Source organism: Hypomesus nipponensis, chromosome 18 (genome assembly GCF_054491055.1).
Source record: "Hypomesus nipponensis isolate SF chromosome 18, ASM5449105v1, whole genome shotgun sequence".
NCBI classification, from domain to species: Eukaryota; Metazoa; Chordata; class Actinopteri; order Osmeriformes; family Osmeridae; genus Hypomesus; species Hypomesus nipponensis.
This window is the reverse complement of record NC_140378.1, coordinates 21,699,988-21,719,208: the sequence shown is the minus strand read 5'-3', so window position 1 is coordinate 21,719,208 and position 19,221 is coordinate 21,699,988. Positions and strand designations below refer to the sequence as shown.

The 19,221-nt window shown below is 47.9% G+C and overlaps 3 protein-coding genes across 9 annotated transcripts; all 3 read right to left on the bottom strand.

Annotated features, from left to right (window-relative positions):
• Positions 1-606: 606 nt before the first annotated feature.
• Positions 607-3,767, bottom strand: plpbp (pyridoxal phosphate binding protein). Its single transcript, XM_084680420.1, has 8 exons — positions 3,632-3,767; positions 2,783-2,890; positions 2,566-2,601; positions 2,381-2,456; positions 1,545-1,682; positions 1,328-1,470; positions 978-1,076; positions 607-819 (listed from the first exon to the last, which is right to left on the bottom strand). The coding sequence occupies exons 1-8, from the start codon at positions 3,719-3,721 to the stop codon at positions 670-672; spliced, it is 840 nt and encodes a 279-aa protein (XP_084536546.1). The 5' UTR covers positions 3,722-3,767; the 3' UTR covers positions 607-669.
• A 566-nt stretch (positions 3,768-4,333) lies between these two features.
• Positions 4,334-6,619, bottom strand: snrpg (small nuclear ribonucleoprotein polypeptide G). Of its 2 annotated transcripts, XM_084680167.1 has the most exons (5): positions 6,466-6,619; positions 6,050-6,072; positions 5,540-5,664; positions 4,598-4,651; positions 4,334-4,555 (listed from the first exon to the last, which is right to left on the bottom strand). In XM_084680167.1, the coding sequence occupies exons 1-4, from the start codon at positions 6,495-6,497 to the stop codon at positions 4,601-4,603; spliced, it is 231 nt and encodes a 76-aa protein (XP_084536293.1). In that variant the 5' UTR covers positions 6,498-6,619; the 3' UTR covers positions 4,334-4,555; positions 4,598-4,600. The 2 variants fall into 2 exon arrangements, with proteins under 2 accessions (XP_084536293.1, XP_084536292.1); XM_084680166.1 differs by having other exon boundaries at positions 4,334-4,651.
• A 5,447-nt stretch (positions 6,620-12,066) lies between these two features.
• On the bottom strand, positions 12,067-16,041 carry LOC146252722 (uncharacterized). Of its 6 annotated transcripts, none has more exons than XM_084679036.1 (2): positions 15,991-16,041; positions 12,067-14,125 (listed from the first exon to the last, which is right to left on the bottom strand). In XM_084679036.1, the coding sequence occupies exon 2, from the start codon at positions 14,112-14,114 to the stop codon at positions 12,702-12,704; it is 1,413 nt and encodes a 470-aa protein (XP_084535162.1). In that variant the 5' UTR covers positions 14,115-14,125; positions 15,991-16,041; the 3' UTR covers positions 12,067-12,701. The 6 variants fall into 6 exon arrangements, with proteins under 6 accessions (XP_084535162.1, XP_084535166.1, XP_084535160.1 ...); XM_084679040.1 differs by lacking the exon at positions 15,991-16,041 and adding an exon at positions 15,009-15,214; XM_084679034.1 differs by lacking the exon at positions 15,991-16,041 and adding an exon at positions 14,958-15,213.
• Between the last annotated feature and the right edge of the window lie 3,180 nt (positions 16,042-19,221).

The following is a 19,221-nucleotide window of genomic DNA, read 5'->3' as shown; positions in this document are numbered from 1 at the left end:
GAAATTAAGTGACATCTGGTGACATCTAACCAGGTAGAACTCCCTCTCAGGAGTCAGAACCCTTCTTGTCTTACAGAACAAGGTTGCAAAGGAGGAGTTAAGATACAAAATATCACATCTAAAATTAAATCTCATTCGCAAATTTCAATCTGTCAATATCCCTAAATAACATCATGAGTTGAGGGAGCTGTTGGCACAGAATAAGAGTCGGACTTCTAATCAAACCTTTTCAGCTGCAAACAAGTCTGTCCCAAGTAGCTAAAGATTTGGCAAATTAGTGATGTGATCATTGTTAGATTTATGCTTTAAAAGGAGGACACGTCTGTATATATAAGGGGAAATCTAGAAGTAAATCAATTTGGAAGAAAACCAATATCTAAGACAAAGTATAGATTTGCTGTCCAAAACCCCTTGTTGTTATTATAACATTAGTCATAGTCATTATGTACTACTCTGGCCCAGTCACTGTGTGGGTGTTTCTGAATGGGAGGGAAGGGGGAGAGAGAGAGAGAGGGGGCCGGTGGAGGGGGACAAGAGAAGGGAGGGGGGAAGGCAGGGAGAGGGGGGGGGTGGTGGAGGGGGACAAGAGAAGGGAGGGGGGGGAAGGCAGGGAGAGGGGGGGGGGTGAAGGGGGGGAGGCAGGGAGAGGGGAGGAGAGCCGGGGGAGGGTCACTTTCCGGTCACTGTCAGACTCTCCAGTCTCCGAGCGGCCTCCTCCGTCAGAGGCTGGGGCCTCCTCTCAGGGCTGGGCGTGCTGGGGTACTCCCGGTTACCAAAGATGGTGCTGCCCACACGCACGTTGGTGGCCCCCACCTCGATCTGCAGCACAGGAGCATGGGTCAATACACCTGACAGAAGTTCACACAGTTCATAACAACATATTTTTTATATAGTAAATTATACAGGACGACAAACAACTATATAGACATCAATCCTCCAAAACGTAGGTAATCTGAGCAGGTACTGAGGAAACTCACAGCATGCTCAAAGTCTGTGGACATGCCCATGCTGAGCTCCACTTCCTCCAGGGGAAGCTTCAGACTGTCGCACACTTCCTGTCGCCGACTCAACAGCATCTACATGAACAGACAGGATGTGGTTACATTATAGTCCTGTACTATGTACTACATTATAGTCATGTACTATGCACTACATGATTGTCCTGTACTACTATATTATACCCCTGTACTCCATACTATATTACTGTCCTGTCCTATATTTTATAGTCCTGTACCAAATACTACATTATAGTCCTGTACCACATTCTATTATGTAGTCCTACATTATAGTTCACCTGGGCAGGGGGCGGGGTCACGTGACCTCCTACCTGGAAGTCTGGGTTGGGGCCATCTGTGAGGTCGTATCCGTAGCGACCGATGGTCATGAGCCCAGAGAAGTGCAGGCCAGAGCAGCGGGTCAGGATGTGTCTCACTGTGTCGGGGGTCTGCTCCGGGGGGAGCCCGTGCTTACCTGGGGAGAGTGCTGGTCAGGATGGTGTCATCTGGTGTGTGTGTGTGTGTGTGTGTGTGTGAGGCAGCACTCACTGTCCTCCCCGCTGGTGTTAATCTGCACCATGATGTTGAGTCTGCTGCTTCCTGCTCTGAGCCGCAGCCACGAGCTGTTTACCCTGTCTGCTAGCCGGGCCGAGTCCACCGTCTCCACCATGAACAGGTTAGGAACACCTGGGGGGAGGGGGGCAGGTTAGGAACACCTGGGGGGGAGGGGCAGGTTAGGAACACCTGGGGGGGAGGGGGCAGGTTAGGAACACCTGGGGGGGGCAGGTTAGGAACACCTGGGGGGGAGGGGGCAGGTTAGGAACACCTGGGGGGGGCAGGTTAGGAACACCTGGGGGGGAGGGGGGCAGGTTAGGAACACCTGGGGGGGGCAGGTTAGGAACACCTGGGGGGAGGGGGGCAGGTTAGGAATACCTGGGGGGGGCAGGTTAGGAACACCTGGGGGGAGGGGGGCAGGTTAGGAACACCTGGGGGGGGCAGGTTAGGAACACCTGGGGGGGAGGGGCAGGTTAGGAACACCTGGGGGGAGGGGGGCAGGTTAGGAACACCTGGGGGGGAGGGGGGCAGGTTAGGAACACCTGGGGGGAGGGGGGCAGGTTAGGAACACCTGGGGGGGGCAGGTTAGGAACACCTGGGGGGGAGGGGGGCAGGTTAGGAACACCTGGGGGGGAGGGGGGCAGGTTAGGAACACCTGGGGGGGAGGGGCAGGTTAGGAACACCTGGGGGGGAGGGGGGCAGGTTAGGAACACCTGGGGGGGAGGGGGCAGGTTAGGAACACCTGGGGGGAGGGGGCAGGTTAGGAACACCTGGGGGGGGGGGGGGGCAGGTTCTCTACAGACTACAGACATACTGTGCCTGCAACTCACCCAGAAGTTTGTTGACATTATTCTTCTGTAAATGTCCGATAAAATGCCACTTAATTTCTGGGCACGACTCTAAAATCTAAAATTAGAGAAGTGCATGTTATCTCACTCCAGAACACCACATCAACATATACACAATATACCCTTGATCTGCACCCTGATCTCTACTCATCACACGAAGTACAAACCTGAGCATTGGAAGCTTTATCCACCAGCTCGTTTACCTGGTGGACAGAGGTCACAGTTTAATACACACACACACACACACACACACAGTCACACAAAACACACTCGTTGGCCAATACTGTACCTTCGAGCCTGTTTGCTCAGGAAAGGAAGAAGAAGAGAAGAAGAAAGGATTTTAATCTCCATGAATGTTTGCACAGACAAGGAAGTGGGACTCACATAGTTTTCCCCGAAGTTGCGCTGTCCCTGTCGGTAGGCCTGAATCACCATCTCTGGAGGCTTGGTCTTACTGACGGCCACCAGGCGTGGAGCCACAGCCGGCAGTGTCTGGACACACACACACACACCGCAAACACACACGCACAGGCCAAAACAAACACACAGTGCATAGACACACGTAGCTCATACAGACACAAACACACACACAAGGGGCAGGGGGATCAGAAATAAGATCTTAGTCCAATAACGGAGGCATTGATGGGAGATGAACAACTGGTTATAGGAGCACATCTAGGTCACACATTTCTATCTGCGCGAACATCCTAACCACCGCCCGCTGCGTCCTTCCACAGCGGATTGCAGGTAGGTCTATGAAAGGTCATGTTTAGTTGACCCATCATTCAGAGTTGCTTACCATGGAACTAGAAAACGATGTTATCAGACAATAAAGACGATATCAAGCGCAGAGAAACATCGTGGTGTTTCTGTGGACACTAATACATGCACACTGACTCGTCCGGCGTAAAGCCACCTCCAACGTGTTATCAGTAACTATCAAAACAATACTCTTCCGACCGGATGTCGATCACCAGGCATAGCTTCCACTTGTTAGCAAAACAGCTCACGTGGACAAATGGATGCAAAACCTTTCAATTCCAACTTCAGTAAGGGTGCTGATATAACGTGCATCGTATCATGTTGGGCTCTGTCTACATGCAAAGGTTGAGGCGCTTGCCTTACATAACTGATCCTCGGCCGCGTGCATGAGGCACGACTTCTGAAAAGGAGACATTTTCACTAATCTACAGCAAAGCACGAATTCTCCCTAGTGTGAGCTAACCCAGTTACCTTGGGGCGACGTGCCGCTGCCTGGTTGACCCTGTCCACCACCGCTTGTAACGCCTTTCCAACCTCCTCCGACATTCCTACTTTCCACATACCGTCAAACCAATGGTAGCGACCGACTATACGTAGCTGCGGGACGTGAAAGCCACCATCAGACCTTGTCAAAATAAAAGTCCTCAAAAAGACGGTAAGGCGAGTGGATAACCTTTAGTATTCTGTTCACAACATGTGTTTATTACCTGCATTATATCCATAGCATTTTACACAACAATAAACATTTAAGATCAGGAACTCTGCATATTGTACCCAACAATAATGAGCAATACTACAGATGCCCAATCCGCAAGACCTGACATATGGCCTGTTTACTCAGTTGATCGCATCTACCGTGACCAATGACAGGATGTCGCTATTGCAGCACTGTAGGACGTCGCTATTGCAGCACTTGTAGTATTGAAATGTTCACCGTTCCTGGTAAATAGGCCTCAGACCTCCTTGAATCTGACCACAATCTTCTGATGTATTTTCAGCATGCACTACTTGTATCACACTTCAGCTAAAAGCACCTACTAAATGAATACAATTTACAATACATGCTTAGGTGAGTAATACAGCCTAGGTGAGTAATACAGCCTAGGTGAGTAATACAGCCTAGGTGAGTAATACAGCCTGATGAGCACTGATGGTCAATGAGCAACAAAGTGAGAAAAACCAACCTTCAACTTTATTCACAAGAAATATCACAAATTCCAACCTTTCAAAAATGTAAGATTCTTATAAAAAAAACAACAAAAAAAAACAACTACCATCAGATGACTAAACAACCTTCCTAAGAATGAAAGAAGGAGGTGAAGCAGGTTAGGGAGGAGAGGAGGAGTAAAGCTGCAGGTCAGCAGGCGGGGCATCAGGGGCGGGGCATCAGGGGCGGGGCATCAGGGGCGGGGCATCAGGGGCGGGGCATCAGGGGCGTCCTCACACCCTCTCCAGGGCCTCAAGCATGATGATGCTGTTGCCTCTGATCACCTGCAGGAACAACAATGTTTTAATTTAGGTTTACTGATCACCTGCAGAGAGACGTACACAGATTGCACTGAAGACTTATCACACTAACAAGGACAAGTTGTAAAGGTACAACAGGCACAAATTTTGGTGCCTATTGCCTCAACTGAACTAGATGTTATGGAGGTACCAGGGGGAGGGGGGGTTGTGGAAGTACCAGGGGGAGGGGGGGGTTGCGGAGATACCAGGGGGAGAGGGGGGTTGTGGAGGTACCAGGGGGAGAGGGGGGTTGTGGAGGTACCAGGGGGAGGGGGGGGGTTATGGAGGTACCAGGGGGAGAGGTGGGTTGTGGAGGTACCAGGGGGAGAGGTGGGTTGTGGAGGTACCAGGGGGAGAGGGGGGGTTGTGGAGGTACCAGGGGGAGAGGGGGGGTTGTGGAGGTACCAGGGGGAGGGGGGGTTGTGGAGGTACCAGGGGGAGAGGGGGGGTTGTGGAGGTACCAGGGGGAGAGGGGGGGGTTGTGGAGGTACCAGGGGGAGAGGGGGGGTTGTGGAGGTACCAGGGGGAGAGGTGGGTTGTGGAGGTACCAGGGGGAGGGGGGGTTGTGGAGGTACCAGGGGGGGGGGGTTGTGGAGGTACCAGGGGGAGGGGGTGTTGTGGAGGTACCAGGGGGAGAGGTGGGTTGTGGAGGTACCAAGGGGAGAGGGGGGTTGTGGAGGTACCAGGGGGAGGGGGGGTTGTGGAGGTACCAGGGGGAGGGGGGGTTGTGGAGGTACCAGGGGGAGAGGGGGGTTGTGGAGGTACCAGGGGGAGAGGGGGGTTGTGGAGGTACCAGGGGGAGGGGGGGTTGTGGAGGTACCAGGGGGAGGGGGGGTTGTGGAGGTACCAGGGGGAGAGGAGGGAGGTACTGACCACCATGCCGATGCCGTTCTGCTGTCCCCCAGGTGCCATCTCCAAGCAATCGTCCATGACCAAGTTCATGAAGGGGTCGAACCCTCTCAGGATGCCCTGCACATGTCTGCCCCCATTCAGCTTCACTGCAGAGGGGAGGAGGGTGAGACAACATGCTACCAGGAGCATATACACTATCCAAAACACTTGTGACACGCTACTCCTGCACCGCAAAAAAGCACTGATACATCACAAAGCTCTTTTACATTTTTAAATTTCATCTTTTTTACCAAGAGCGGCAAAATGAGACAGGATTTACCACATAATCGAAACTAAGATGTTTGGATTAGTAGGAATCAAGACAAGGAATGATGAGTTGAGCCATGTTTGAGTATTAACCATAGGTACTCTCACTCTAAACCTATTCATGACAGATAGACCTAGAGAAGTGAATATAAACACGTGACCTTAGGATGTAAGTGTTATACTAAAATCCAGTTGTGGAATCTTGATGATCTTTAGTATACTCACATGAAAGCTTCTTGTCCATGAACCTGGAATGAACAAACGGATAGTAAGACATCATATCAAAATAGGTGTATTGTTTCCTACCGTTAGCTACGCCGGCTAGCAAAACCTGACCATCAAATTGCTAACTAGTTAGCTACCTAGCTTTCTTAGTTCCAAGGAAACTATGCCACATCTCGGTTTTGTTTGAAACAGTACTCAAACTTTAGTTTGCATTTGGATCTACCCACCACCATTGAGCCAGTAGCGTTATATCAAACGTATGTATTAATATTTGTTACAGCTAGCGTTAGCCTAGTCTACTCATTTTGGTAGCTAGAGTTAGCTAGCGTATATAGCCTGATATATATAGCCTGATATATTAAGTTCTGACCTATATTTAAAGCAGCGTAGAACCACAACACAAAACGGCATCTTACTTTTTAAGCTCTGGTGGATGTGCTTTGCTCATGATTTATTCCTTTATTTAAGCTTAATAACGACGACAGCAGCGTTTCTTCGTATGGTTCACGTTTGAGAAAGACGCGGCGGAAAGCATGCGTTTGTGCACCGCCGGAAGTTTGCTAGAACGACTTTCCTGCAGTTTCCGGTAGATCACCACGGTGTGGACGAAGAAGAGAATATTAAAATAACGAGACCAGCTGTTCCTGGTGTATAAACCTGCAGAGCCGGAGACCCCGGAGGCCCCTGAGTATGGAAGTTTATTAGACTCTTTATTCAAATGGAAATGCATTTGTCAAATGGCAATTCAATGCGAAAAGTGACAATGCAATCCGCAATTCAGTTTGTATTATTTTGAATAAAAATGTGAATGAACGCTTATTGCATTGCATTTCATATTGACAAGGTTTTTTCGACTCTTTATTCAAATGAAAATGCATTTGTCAAATGGCAATTCAATGCGCAAAGTGACAATGCAATCCGCAAATCAAATGGCAAAGCAGTTGTCAAATGGCAATTCAATGTGCACATGACAATGCAATCCGCAATTCAGTTTGTATTATTTTAAAGAAAAATTTGAATGAACGCTTATTGCATTGCATTTCATATTGACACGGTCTTTTCGACTCTTTATTCAAATGGAAATTCGATGTTACAAATCGTTTTTACAGAGCTCGCTCTCCTGGCACTAATTTCACGCCATAGTAGCCACTCAGAAGCAGAGTAGAGTTTGGTCTTACCCTCAATAGGGGCGGGGACCCGGCTTGATGGGGGAACTGACAGATTGCATTTTCATTTGAATTTTGCAACAAAAAGAGCGTGATGACAAGTAAATGCTAATGCATTAGATTGGGGGCGCTGTTTAGCTACCACATCGAATCTCCATTTGAATAAAGAGTCGAAAAGACCGTGTCAATATGAAATGCAATGCAATAAGCGTTCATTCAAATTTTTCTTCAAAATAATACAAACTGAATTGCGGATTGCATTGTCATGTGCAAATTGAATTGCCATTTGACAACTGCTTTGTCATTTGATTTGCGGATTGCATTGTCACTTTGCGCATTGAATTGCCATTTGACAAATGCATTTCCATTTGAATAAAGAGTCTAATAAACTTCCATACTGGAGAGCCGGAGAGCTGCAGTTTCAGGACCGCAGTTCTAGGACCCTGACAGTGCCACCTAGCGAATTGAAAGGCAGTGTCACGAGTTTGCGAGGCAATAAACAATGAAAACTCACGTGATGATGTTTGATGACACAATTATAAAGAAAGGTATCATATTTGAAAATATGTTCTAATAATATAAAAATGTATAATATTTGAAAACATATTCGAATAATAAATATTGGATAATTAAATAAATTAAAATCACATAAAATGTGCATATTTCATAGATGTCAAGATCCAGTGTAATTTGATAAAATTAAGTAAGCAAATTAAGGAAGATAAAATAGTCTAAAGAAAAGGTGGAAAATATATCAATGTGGACAGATGTGTGATGTCTGGAGTGGCCTTAAAAGTGTTCTGGGACTAGAGAGAACCAATGTACACCCTGCAAAATGAGCCTTAAGGATTGTGGCACCTTTGCAGATACTCTGAACTCGTTCTAGAGGGCTTAACTTCACCAAATAGCCAAAGTCAACCAAGCATTATGTCCGATAACATCAGTAGTAACAAGCTCCTGGAGACCTGCTACAAACAACTGGCCCTGTCTTCTGTGAACTGTTCAACTGGTCCTTGGAGGAGCTGGAACACACAGATCCAGCTCTTTGGAAGACCTCTGCCATCTGCCTTGTTCCAAAGAAGATCAGACCCAGGCTTCCCAATTACTTCCAACATGTAGCTCTTACATCAGTGGTGATGAAGAGTTTTCAATGTCTGATACTTTTGTAACTACAGGAGACAATCCAGAACCTGGCAGATCAACTCCAGTTTGCCTACATGAAGTTTGGCTCCACAAAGCATGCTTAATTGTTCTTTATCGCCCACCAGGACCGTTAGCCAATTTTGTGGAGGAGCTGGACATGCTCCTCAGCGTCCTCCCGGATGATGGAACCCCCCGTGATAGTCCTTGGGGACTTCAACTTCCACCTCCAGGGAACGCAGGCTGTCGACTTCTTGTCCCTCCTGACCTCCTTTGACCTGACGCTGCTGAGCACACCAGCGACCCACAAGGCAGGCAAACAGCTAGACCTCATCCTGACACGTAACTGTATCACTGACTTAACCTCTGTAACCCCACTGCACATTTCTGATCACTACTTTATCCAATTCTCTGTCACTCTCCCTCCAACTCCTCCTACCTCCCCTCCCCTCGTAACTTTCCGGTGAAACCTCCGCTCCCTATCCCTCTCCCATTTCCCCTCTATTATAACATCCTCCCTCCCTCCCATTGACGAGTTCTCGTCCCACCCCACTAACACTGCCACTGACACCCTGTTAACCACTTTAACTGCAATACTTGACTCTCTCTGTCCCCTGTCAACCAGGCCTGCACGATCTTCTCCCTCCTGCCCGTGGCTTACGGATGTTATTCGTGAAGAACGGTCCACCCTTCGGGCAGCTGAGAGGAGATGGCGCAAGTCCAAAGACGGTTTGGACCTTGATAAGTATCACTCCCTCCTTAAATCCTTCTCTGCTCACATAACTGGTGCTAAAACCCTCTACTTTCTGAACAAAATTAACTCAGTTTCAAACCCCCACAAACTTTTCTCTTCCTTCTCCACCCTTCTTAACCCCCCCTCCCTCCACCCTGACATCAGATGACTTCTCTTCCTTCTTTGAGGAAAAAGTCTCCGACATTAGCAGTCGGTTCCCTAACCCCATCTTTCCTACTCCCTCACCCTCCATGACTGACCCAACTAAATGTCTAAACTCTTTCTCTCCCCTGTCCGAGTCAGAGCTCTCTGACCTCATTCTCTCTCATCGCCCCACCTCCTGCCCCCTTGATCCTGTCCCCTCCCCTCTCTTTCAAACCATCTCCCCCTCTATCATAACTTTTCTGCTCCATGTCCTAAACTCCTCTCTTACCTCTGGCCCCTTGCCTCTGCCTTCAAGACAGGCCAGAGTTACCCCTCTACTCTAAAAACCCTCCCTTAACCCTGCCGTCTTCCAGAACTACAAACCGGTATCACTGTTACCCTTCTTTTCTAAAACAATTTACCATGCTGTATCTAACCAACTGTCTAACTTTCTCTCTCAGAACAACCTGCTTGACCCCAACCAATCGGGCTTCAAGACCGGCCACTCCACAGAGACTGCCCTCCTTTCAGTCACCACTGCCCTCCAGTCGGCCAGAGCGGCTTCAAGGTCATCCGTCATCATTCTGCTGGACCTTTCTGCAGCGTTTGATACGGTTAATCACCAGATCCTGCTCTCCAGACTTCTGAGATGGGCATCACTGGCACTGCACTCCAGTGGATCTTGGGAAGATCCTACCAGGTCTCCTGGGGAGGCAAACTGTCAGGCCCTCGCCAGTTCTCCACTGGTGTCCCACAGGGCTCCGTTCTTGGACCCCTCCTCATCTCTCTGTACACCACCTCACTTGGACCAATCATCACCTACCACTGCTACGCTGACGACACGCAGCTGTACCTGTCGTCCCCCCCGACTGATCCGGGGATCTCAGCTAGAATTGAGGCCTGCCTCACAGACATCTCCGCCTGGATGACCAAGCACCACCTCCAGCTGAACCTCGCCAAAACAGAACTTCTCGTCATCCCGGCTAAACCCTCCATCTCCCACAATCTGTCAATCACCCTGTGATCTGCAACGGAGACACCTTCATCCTCTGCCAGGAACCTTGGGGTTACCATGGATGACAAGCTCTCCCTCACGGCCCACATTGCTGCAGTCTCCCGGTCGTGTAGATTCACCCTCTAAAACATCCGGAAGACCAGGAGATACCTGTCTGAACACTCCACCCAGCTGCTAGTCCAAGCACTGGTCCTCTCTAAGTTGGACTACTGCAACTCACTGCTCGCTGGTCTCCCAGCATGTGCAACCCGCCCTCTTCAGAGGATTCAGAACGCAGCGGCCCACCTGGTCTACAATCTACCCAGACGCTCCCATGTTACCCCGCCCCTCATCTCTCTCCACTGGCTACCCATCAACGCCTGTAACAGATTCAAGACCCTGGTACTGACCTTCCGAGCAGTGAACGGGACTGCACCTGACTACATCAAGTTTCTCCTGCAGCCTTACACCCCCACCCGTCACTTACGGTCTTCTTAAGACAACCGCCTGGTGGTCCCACCGCTCAAGACCGCCCGGTCCCAACACAAGCTCTTCTCCTGCCTGGCCCCCCAATGGTGGAACCAGCTCCCCACCTCCATCAGGGACACTGACTGTCTCCCCACCTTCAGGAAAAGGCTCAAGACGCACTTGTTCCGGGAGTACAGCGGCACTTAGGAATGCTTGCTTGATTGGACCCGATGTTAGTTTCCTCCAGGATCACAATGACTCTTATTGAGAGACTTGTTGCTCTTGTAGGTTAGTTATAACGAAGTTAACTCTTGAACTCTTGTACTCGCTGTGAAATATTTTAATGTTGATTGTTCTTCTACATGTACAGTCTTGCACTTTTTGGGGGTCATGTTGTTTTAATTTGTAACTTGTATAACTGCATGCTCTTATGGGTCTTCCCTTTGGCACTTGTTTAGTTTTTCACAATGTATGCTTCATGTTTTGGCTGCTTGCAGTGTTTGGGACTACCTCGTTGTTATGATCAGTGACCTATGCTCTTTTGTAAAGCTCTCTCTTGGAAGTCGCTTTGGATAAAAGCGTCTGCTAAATGCATAAATGTTAAACATATCTGAGGAGCGAGTTTCAGAGGTTCACACCCGTTACAAACAGGACACCAAAAAGTTTTTTTCGAAAATATTTTTTTTACTTTTCAAAACTGTTTTCACATACAGTGAAAGGAGATGAAAACAGAAAAGCCCGTAACAGAGTAAAGCAGAGTACAGTAGAGTAGTCCTCTTCCACTACTCATTAACTATGCAACCTTTAAAAAAAAGTATATATTTTTTCAAATATACCTTTCAAAACTTTGTTTTCAAAACATTCTTGAAAAATATTTGTAAAACCTTTTCAAACTTTTTTGTTTAACTTTAATTTCACACACAACATTACACAAAAAGGTTTCTAGTAAAAAAACGACTTGCCTTCTGCCTTGCTCAAGGGTAACTTCATGGACTAGCTTACGTTTGCTGTGCATGATGGCCAGTAAATTAAAAAAGGCTTGCAAAAGTATTAATATTGATCATGCCACCAAATACAGATTAAAACTTAAGAATCAAGCCTGGTTTTAAAATGTGAGAAATAGAAAGTACAGATATGTGTAAAGAATTTAAGGAGTGAAAAGTAAAAAGTTGTCTGAAAAATAAATAGTAAAGTACTGATCCCAGAAAAATCTACGCAAGTACAGTAACCAAGTATTTGAACTTGGTTACTTCCCATCTCTGCTGGCATTCTGGTATCTCTGTATAAAAACGTCTGAAGCCGTAGGAAACACAGTTGATGTGTGTGGAGTGTAGGCCTACTGATTTGTCACATGAAAGTAAACAAAAGTATATTTACTGAGAGTATGTTTTATTGAGGTATATTCTTAAAAAAAAACAAAAAAAAACACCACCACCACAAAACTCGCCTTCCAAAGTGGAAATTGTTCATTAGATTTTCTACTCATTCTTATTACATTTTCACAGCAATAGTAAGAGACCATAGCAGGAAACCATGGAGAAGGATCTAAAAGGATTATCAAGCAACTCCTGCTTGTTATTGCATAGCTAGATGGGATTCCAGGGTCTATCTAGAGCGGAATGAGAGAGGCAGCGTTGCTGAATCTAAGTTATATTCAACAGCACCACAACAGCAGGAAGGAGACAGCTGAACTAGAGCAACACTACAATAAGTAGCTTCATCTGCATCCCTGCATTTCTCTTACCATAGAGATACTGCCATGTCTCTAACCATATAGAGATACACTACATTCAAACTGCACCTATGGGGAAAGTGAAGGTCTGGATAGGGAACTATAAAAAATAAGTAACAAACCAGAACATGATCCTTAACACCCCCCCAAACCTATCGTCCTCCCAGATCTACCCCCAAACATACCCTCATCTCTGTTCTGGAATAAGGTTAGGGAATAAGGCAATCAAAGTGAAGACATGACAGACTTGTCAGGCCTTGTAGAAGTGTGTCCAGTCAGGCCTTGTAGAGGTGTGTGTGCGTGGGCGTGGCATGCTCATCCTCCTCCACCCTGGCCAGCAGGTGGACCTGGCAGTGCAGCAGGAAGGCATCCAGGGAGCAGAAGGGCTGCTGGCAGGGCATGCAGTGGTACAGCCTTTGCCTGCGGGCCCCAGGGCCCCTGCACACCTCCATGTCCTGGCTGCACACACAGCAGCACCTACGCCGCACCGATGCCTGGTGGAGCTCAGCGTGCTCCCGCAGCACCGCCCTCTGGGAGAACACCTCTGCACACGACGGGCAGGGGAACTCTCCCTCCTCCTCCTCATCCTCCCGGCCCTGCTCTCTCTTGGGCCTCCCCGCCCCGCTCCCGCCCGGCCTCCGGCCCCTTGGCCTCCGGCCCCTCCGCCTCCCCTCCCTCAGCGGGGGGTCTCTACAAGGGCCAGGTTTCCTCTCTGCCAGCCTGGGGCTGTCATGGGCCTGGCTGCTGTGCTGCTTGGCATGAGCCCGGAGAGAGAGGTGGTGCAGGAAGACCTTCCCACAGGTGGAGCAGGCGTAGGTCTCCCCCTTCCTGCGCTTGCTGGCCAGCGGCCGCGCGTCCCAGCGCAGAGCCGGCTCCCGGCTGTGCTTCTCCTTCCTGTGCAGGTACAGCTTGGCTGTGCTAACAAACACCATGTCACACGAGCGGCACGACAGCACCTTCTGTCTGTCCAGAGAGACTCCTGGCAGCCTACCGCCCCCCCTCCCTGCCCCCCTCCCCCTCCCGCCTCCTCGCCCTCCCCGCCCGCCAGGGCCCCTGCTCTTCCTCTTCTTCTCCAGGATCCACTCGCTGGCATGGTTGCTCCTCAGATGGGAGGACAAGCCTGCCGAGGAGCGGATACTCCTTTCACAGTGGGGGCACTGGACCGAGGCAGGAGAGTCAGGGTCAGGTGAGTCAGGGTCAGGTGAGTCAGGGTCAGGTGAGTCAGGGTCAGGTGAGTCAGGGTCAGGTGAGTCAGGGTCAGGTGAGTCAGGGGGCCCTGCATCGGAGTCAGGGGCAGAGGCAGAGGCAGGAGACTGTAGGAGAGAGGAGGTAGGGGGAGGGGAGTGAGGGAGAGCAGAGCTAGGGGGAGGGGAGTGAGGGAGACCGGTCTGTTCCTCCAGGCAGATGTGGAGCTGTAGGGACGACAGCAGAGAAAAGCCCCTGCCACAGGACAAACACTGGTGGGGCTTGGGCAGGGGGTGGCCCTCCTGCTGGTGCTGGCACAGCTCTGCCATGTCAGGGAAGCCCTGGCTGCATTCTGCACTGGTGCGGGAGGCGGCGAGGGAGCTGTCGTGCTCCGCCTGGGCCACCAGCTGGGCAAGCCTGGTCAGAGTCCCCCCCGAGGGCAGAGAGCCACGGAACGATTCCTGGGCCCTGGTTCTGGTCCAGCTGTAGGGAACTGCATCCATACTACCCCACTCTGACACAGGGAAGAGGGATACTAAATTAGTGTGCTGCAGTGCAACCACGTAATCTCACTCTGGTGAAATTTGGTAGCCCTACTTACTCTCATCTCGAGTTGAAAATTATTCAAATGTTTAGCTTGACTGGGGAATGCTAGCTTGGAGTGTTGCTAGTCAACGTCCTATGCATTTACACCGGGACAAGGTTTAAACAACAGTTGAAAGAGCTATCTGCTAGCGCTCTTACCCTTGGCTTTAGTCAGCTAACTCCCCCCGCTGCTAGATAGTTGTAGTTAGCTAGGCCAACTCACTTTGCTACTGCTATATAGCTTGTCAGCTACCTCAGTTAGCATGTATCTCTAGGATAGTAGTGATGTAGCTTCTAGTACATGCAACCAGATAAGATAGGTAGCGCTAGCCAAGTTCTGCTAACCGTCAGAGCCTTGTAACTAGTAGCTCTAGGCTACAATACAGTAGCTAGCCATAGTAACCAACTGATGTAGTTGTTGATAAAGCAGATGCCTTTACATCAATTTACTTCCGAATCCGAACTCAATCTGACAGCTTTAAGGTTGGCTAGCTTGCTTTGAAAAGTCGATGCTAAATTACGCTCTGCCTAGTCACACCAGATATGCTTGATATCTGCTTGCGAGCAAGTCTATGTTGTAGTCAGTACATTTCCTTGTTTATCGTCCACGGATTCTCGTCGTGATGGGCATTGGGTCTAGTCAAGATCGCGCATGTTAGCTGGCTAGGCTATATTGCTATTAGTTGTAGCACTAACCTACTGTACATCATTGCTACACGTTCAATGCTACGCACTCTAGTCTTGCATTGCAGCCAGCCTACCTTAGCACACACGACCGCAACGTGCACAGCAAAAATCCAGCGACACCGTACCTGGTTACGGAAAGTTTGGTTTCATTTTCCCGTAACGTGACCAGCGTAAATGGCAAAGTAAAGCGAAGTGCGTGTAGTACTTTGACGACTACAAGCCCCAGAATTCCTAGCGAGTCGGGATAAGGACTTCATGCAGTACCGGCGGCGCCGACAGTTGGCTGCAGCCGGCTGCCAGAGCCTGTTTAAGGATAGCCTTGCCACTCCCTATTAAGCCCCATTGTACCGAATTTGGCTGCAGTTCCACCAAAGTTCCACTGGGGGTGATCGCGAGCGAGTGCATGTTGAATGGGAGTCAATGGAGCGAAACGGCTAAATTTGTCTCTTTTGCCTGATTGTCGTTGAGAAATCTCCAATTTGATTGTGGTTTTTGCATGTTCAACATGGATTATAGGTCTAAAGTTGAATGAACGAGTACTTATGTCCTTTTGATTTCTTACAGGGTGAGTCGTTGTTGCCCATAACATGTTAGCATTCTGCTAATGAATGCTGATTGGTAAGTGAAGGACTGTTACGACCAGAGCTCCCGCTTGATAATTTGGTCGGGAAGTTGGGTCTGGAGGGACTCCTATTGGGAACAACTATATAAAACCAGGATCTGGGCGGACCAATGAAATTGCCAGGGCGGGCTTTATATGATGATGGACAGATGATCAACAGTAACGTAATCAACAACGTCACGAAAGAGCCCTTCGGTTGAATTTGTTTTCAACAAACAATATATTACGTTGCTCTGATTGGTTGTAGGTCTATCCAATTGAGCGAAGAGGCTTTTGTTTTACGAGTTCGGTTGAAACAGGCCCCATAGTCACAGCCCAACGGTGAGTTTTCAGACTCATATTCTGACTAGAATTATGAGTATGACAACGTCAGGCTACCCGCTTGATGGCATCCGAAGCAGAATCAGAATGTCAGAGCAACATTACCAACAGCGTTAGCAAGCCAAAACTCTTTCTAGCATGTGTATTGACAGGGAGAGCCTAACCTGTCAGCTGTGTTGTCGATGCCTCAGAGAAAAAAGGAAGTGACCACAGCTTGCCATAAAGCAGTATCTCTGGTCATACGATGAGTATGACGTCATTGACATTTTAAAGGCGTTTTAGAACAGAAAGGCAACTTTAAAAAATCTAACACCCAGCAGTGTGTATTTTGTTTGCCTCCCCTATTGAATTCAACATTCAAATTACTAGACAAAAAAATAAATCCTGAGAAAAGTGGATATTGAGGGGTATAGCTCCATAGACCTCCATTCATTCTGCACTCGCTCGTTAGTGACCTCATATGGAACTACAGTGGAACTGCAACCAGTTCAGAACCCGGAAGTTTCCAGAGAGTCGCAATATCAGCAGGGGCGGATCTAGACATTTTCATTTGGGGTGGCAATGGGGTGGCAGAAGGAAGTTGTTGGGTGGCCTCCTGGAGGCAAATCAAAACCCAATGTAGGGGGGTACAGTACTCCCTATGGTAAATGATTAGGCTATAACATTGTAGTTTAAATTAAACACTCATATTTATATTATCTATTGAATTTTTCTGTAATGTACAAATAATATTTTTTCCATGGGAAGATTGGGGTGGCAAGTATTTTTTATCGGGTGGCAGCTGCCACCCCCTTGCCACCTCTAAGATTCGCTACTGAATATAAGTTATTTGGTCACAGTTCTCCCCATATTAAACATTCTCTGGTCGAAGCCGCCGAACACACCTGCTGTCTCGCTCAAGGACTGCACGGAAAGCCAAAACAAGGAGTAACAATCGTTTAATATAAACAAAACGTCAACATACAGCATGTTACTGTAATATCAATTATTTTAAGGCTAAACTCAGAATTTACTACAGAAGCATTGTTATGAGAGAAAACGTTTTTGTCCAAGAGTTTGGCAAAGAAACCACAAACAAATTGATGAAGATTTCATAAAAGACCAACATGTTCCCATTTCAAATTGACTAACTATACAGAGTGAATAATACAATCATAGAATTACGTTTCACATGTTTTCACTGTTGTCTGCAACTTAACACATGGTGCAGGACACCACCCAGCCTACTTTAAGGCAGAGAGGCCAGTACTAAATATTCATACATAACACTAATGTATGTTGGGGTCATAAGGTTGGAACAAACTAAAAAATGTAAAACCTCTCCAGCGACTAACACAGGGGATGAAGAGGACCAGGCCTCTCTGGGCTTTAGCTTGAACAATGTTACTGTTGAAATGTTGACCAGGTAAGACTGACAAGGCAACCAGCATGGCTCTCAAACACCTACTAACCCAGGAGTGCCCACCCCTGTACTCACCTGTCACCCTGGTCTTTCAACTGTATTGTTCTTAATCATGTCACTCCATATTGAAGTGTCAGGTCAAGTACAGGTTGTGAAGAGGTGCGCGCTCAGGAGACCACAGAGATGTAGAAGAACACCATCACATACAACATAGGATGTCTCTGTCCTCACATACAACAAGTCTACTGATTTGGATCAACCAAGGAACTGTAGGCTCCGAATCCGAAAAAAATAAAATAAAACAACTTAACATATTCCAGTTTCCCAAGTGAGAATGTCAAGAGTTCATAAAGGCTTGTTGACAAAGGCACCTTCACAGACATATACACACACTAACCCTAACCCTTCTTCACAGACACACACACACACACACTAACCCTAACCCCATAAGGACTAAACACAGTTGAACACAGCTGTAGTATGGAGCTTAAATAAACATGACAAGTAAAAATATCTCCTTTTAAAACAGGCAGGAAATTACAACAATCATGAAGTCCTCTTAAGAACTGTCTATTTGTTAGCGTGTGTGTGTTTTCTTGTGTGTGTGTCTGCCTGTGTGTGTCTACTGGTTAAGTTATTTGAGTGGTTTTGGTTATTTATCAAGCAGAGATAGAAAGCCTCTCTGTATGACTAGAAACACAAAGTCTGAGAACGTTGCATCAGCTGAAAAAATCAACTTCATTACTTCAATGCCTTTTTGTGCCTGTTTTAAATTAGGCTAAAATGTCCACCAAGACAAAACCCCAATCTTAACATAATATTCATATTTATTATCCTAATATAATCTCCAATCAAGATTTAAAATAAGTATTTCAGACCTGACATTCATAACCTTTACCTAGCTCAACCAGTAGGTTACATCTAGTGCACGTGTGCCCAATCTGGACACACCATAACACAACACAAGGTAGCCATGGTAACTGTGTTCACATGGAGGCAGTGGGATTCTTATGTCGTCACTACAGTGGAGACCAGACCTGGGGTTCAGCACAGCACCAGTTCAGTCAACCCTCCCCTCTTTACTGACCAGGTTAGGGTCAGTACAGGTACCTCAGGCTCTAGTCCTGGTCCCTGTCCTAGACCCTGGTTCCCAGTCCTGTCCTAGCAGAGATACTGTAAGAGCAGGGTTTTGTTCAACCCCAACACACCTGACCAACTCCACTGATTGAGGGCAGAAGGCCCTGATTGGTTGATTATTGGGTCAGGTGGTAGGAAGTAGGGGCAGCACAAATAGGTCGCCAGGGAGGAGAGAGAGAGAGATGCATACACACAGATAGGAGAGAGAGATGCAGACAGACAGGTAGGAGAGAGAGAGATGCAGACAGACAGGTAGGAGAGAGAGAGATGCATACACACAGATAGGAGAGAGAGAGATGCAGACAGACAGGTAGGAGAGAGATGCAGACAGACAGGTAGGAGAGAGAGATGCAGACAGACAGGTAGGAGAGAGAGAAGCAGACAGACAGGTAGGAGAGAGAGAGAGATGCAGACAAGGAGAGAGAGAGATGCAGACAGACAGGTAGAAGAGAGAGAGATGCAGACAGACAGGTAGGAGAGAGAGATGCAGACAGACAGGTAGGAGAGAGAGAGATGCAGACAGACAGGTAGGAGAGAGAGAGATGCAGACAGACAGGTAGGAGAGAAAGAGATGCAGACAGACAGGTAGGAGATATGCAGATAGACAGGTAGAGATGATAGAGTTATGCACTTGCATGAGGAGAATAACAAAGCTATTGTATGTTTGCTTGACCCATGGATACAAACACAAATAATACAGAAATCTGTCCAAAATGCCCAAATAATAATGTCCTAAACAGAAGATGTTTTACAATCGTCCACAATCCTCTCACTGGAGTACTTCTTTATGTGAATAAGAGGCATCACTGCTGAAGAAGGCCATAATCTGACAACCAATCACATAGCTCCTCTGTCC